Here is a 2,689-nt window from a genome sequence, read left to right on the forward strand (position 1 = left end):
TTCCTTTAGGCATGCATAATGGTCTGAATCAGTCCCATTTATCTGTTTCACTATGACCGCAAACAGATTAGATGATCAGCAGGCCTGCTATCAGGTCACAACAGAGAAATGCCCATTTTGTTATCCATTTAAACATTTGAACAGTCCAAAGCTGCCAGGATATGACAGCAGTATCTGATACTGTATGTATTTAATGCCTTCTTAAACCAAAATACAAAGGTATAAAAAGGTATAAAGTCAGAAGCACCGAAACAAAGTCATTTCAAGGGAAAGACAACCAAGGTCGCTGTCAATATCAGATTGATACTTTTAACCATTTCCGCTGATCATCATATTGAGATTTTGATGCCATCATGTTTCTGAAAAGAAACACCTGTTTCATGGTCTTTCTGTTGTGTTCTCTGACTCTGTGGTGCAAGTCGACCAGCGCAGGCTCCAGCTATCTCAGCCCTTCACAAAAACCTCAGGTAAGAAACAAATGATTTTATTTATTCATTTTAATGTGGCTTATCAAGCTTCCCCATATTGATTCAACTATATCATTTGAATTTAAATCAATACAATATTCAGTTTTTAATTGGGCAGTATAGCTGTGCTTAATTTGAATCTGTATTTACTCATTTTAAACCAATGTTCTCTCTAAATGAATCCATGTTGATGCAACCGAGAAGTATGTGATCTCCTTGAGTGCATCTGAACATACAAAAGCTTAATTGATTATAACCATGACCTTTCTCTGGTCTCACCACAGAACAAAGGGAGGTCTTCCAGGGTCGGGCGCCAGCTCATGGAGCCGCCGGGTCCTCCGGCTGAGGAGAACCACATCACAGTGAGGGCAAATCACATTCTTTACTACACCATCTCTCCCAAAATCATCCCACTTACTGTATTGTCTTCCTCTGCTCTGAGTAGATAAACACTCCCTTTGAGATTGGCTTCACTGTGAGGGAGCAGGACTTTGAGGAGTACGGCACAGCGCTGCAGGAGGTCATTCAGCGTCTGCTGGGAAACACAGACCCTGCAGCAGGTAGGCCTCATTTCTCTGTTTTACCTTAAAAAGGTTGTGTTCCTTTCAGCAAGTATTTATACAAATAATTAAACCCTTTTTTAATATGTGAACATCTTGTTTTCAGAATGACCATCACGACTTTGAAGATCATGCACAGGAATGTAAACGTTGCTGTCCCAAAGCCTTTCAATGGAAACGTTATAAGATAGTGATCACTCAGCAATTCATTTATAGACATGACGGTCTCATTTTCTTCAAATCTTTGTGTAGTCTTAAACTCAAATCTCTTCAAAACATTGTTACTCAAGACTATGGCCAATTACATTAACAAACAGTCCTACTAAGTCTTTTACTACCTGCTGATGTCAGAGTGATTAAAAACTCAATATAATGTTAATCTTCTTAAACTGTTTACAATGTGATCTTCAAGATCATTTTGGAGTCCTGAACCACATCCCAGGATCTGTATCAGTGATGGAGTTGGTTCAGCTTTCATTTTATGAACTCTTCATGAAGCTTAGCTGGTTTTAAAGACAAGGTTTATAATTTAACAATATAAAACTTCAAATATAAAGATTGAAGTTGACAAACTTTAGGTAAAACTATGGTTTTATAAGGGTTCCAATCTCAAATGTGTAAAATCAGGTGAAATATTTCTATCATAGATACGCTTCATTAAGTCATACTGTGTTCTACAGTTTTAATATCTGTCAGTAAAGGAATCAATCATCTTCATACCCGTGTAGTGACCTTATGTCTTTCAGCTTTAAAAAAACACACAATCCATTCTTCTTTTTCATCTTCAGAGACCCACATGCTCCTGTATAAATAAAAGCATCAATTAATTGTTTGTCTCCATCTCGTATCTTTGATCCTAAACAAATACTAACCGGCATGCTTCTACTCTAGCACCTGAGATAGCTAACAGTAAAGCCTCTCGTCCATGATGAGATGAACTATTGTAGAGGTGATACGGCTCGCAGGTGAAATTTACTTTATTTATTTTGTTAACACACAGATACATACATACAGAGGAAAGGAAAACAGGTTTAAGATTTGTGAACTATTCCTGATAGTGCTGGGGAAACTCCCTTTACATCGGCAATCGCAGGTTTAAATGATGTTGAAAGAAGAAGAAATGTGAAGAATAAGATGAAACACAGAGTGCACACTCGCTTCGATGCTTGCATCTGTGGAGCCTTTTTAGCTCTCAATGTCACTGATATAGAAACCTGAACATAATGTTCTCTGGCCTGCTTTCTGGAGAGGCTCTTCAAATCTTTAAAAAAAGCTTTATTAGGAACCTGGGTAAAAAGTGTGTGTATTCAACAAAAGGTCCACTAACTTGGTATAAAAGAGATACATCTAAAACTACTTGTGTCCTTTGTTGGCATACTCCAGAATATGTCACAAGAATCCAGGTTAATCATTCTCAATATAAAAAGCACTCAGGCCAAACGAGTGTGACATCAAAGATGGTTAATGGACAGTCTTGCAGCCGCTTCCTTTCTCCAACAAAGAATCTGCTTTGCTCAAAGCAAACAGCACACGTGTTTGTGTTGCTGTGTTACAAACGATACAGTATTCTCTTATATTTCTCATCTTTATCTGCTCATCAGTCAGAACTTTTCTGATATAAGTCAGTAAACAACCATAGCTTAACATAAAAAAAACAGGATC

The 2,689-nt window shown here is 37.7% G+C and overlaps 1 protein-coding gene across 1 annotated transcript; it reads left to right on the forward strand.

Moving 5' to 3' along the window:
* Window positions 1-278: 278 nt before the first annotated feature.
* On the forward strand, window positions 279-1,838 carry ghrl (ghrelin/obestatin prepropeptide). The gene is made up of 4 exons (XM_010780127.1): window positions 279-467; window positions 752-829; window positions 913-1,027; window positions 1,134-1,838. Exons 1-4 carry the CDS (start codon window positions 354-356, stop codon window positions 1,136-1,138), a joined length of 312 nt encoding a protein of 103 aa, XP_010778429.1. The 5' UTR covers window positions 279-353; the 3' UTR covers window positions 1,139-1,838.
* The last annotated feature ends 851 nt before the right edge of the window (window positions 1,839-2,689 follow it).

The sequence above is a fragment of the Notothenia coriiceps genome, unplaced genomic scaffold (assembly GCF_000735185.1).
Source record: "Notothenia coriiceps isolate Sejong01 unplaced genomic scaffold, NC01 NC01_scaffold00021353, whole genome shotgun sequence".
Taxonomy (NCBI): domain Eukaryota; kingdom Metazoa; phylum Chordata; class Actinopteri; order Perciformes; family Nototheniidae; genus Notothenia; species Notothenia coriiceps.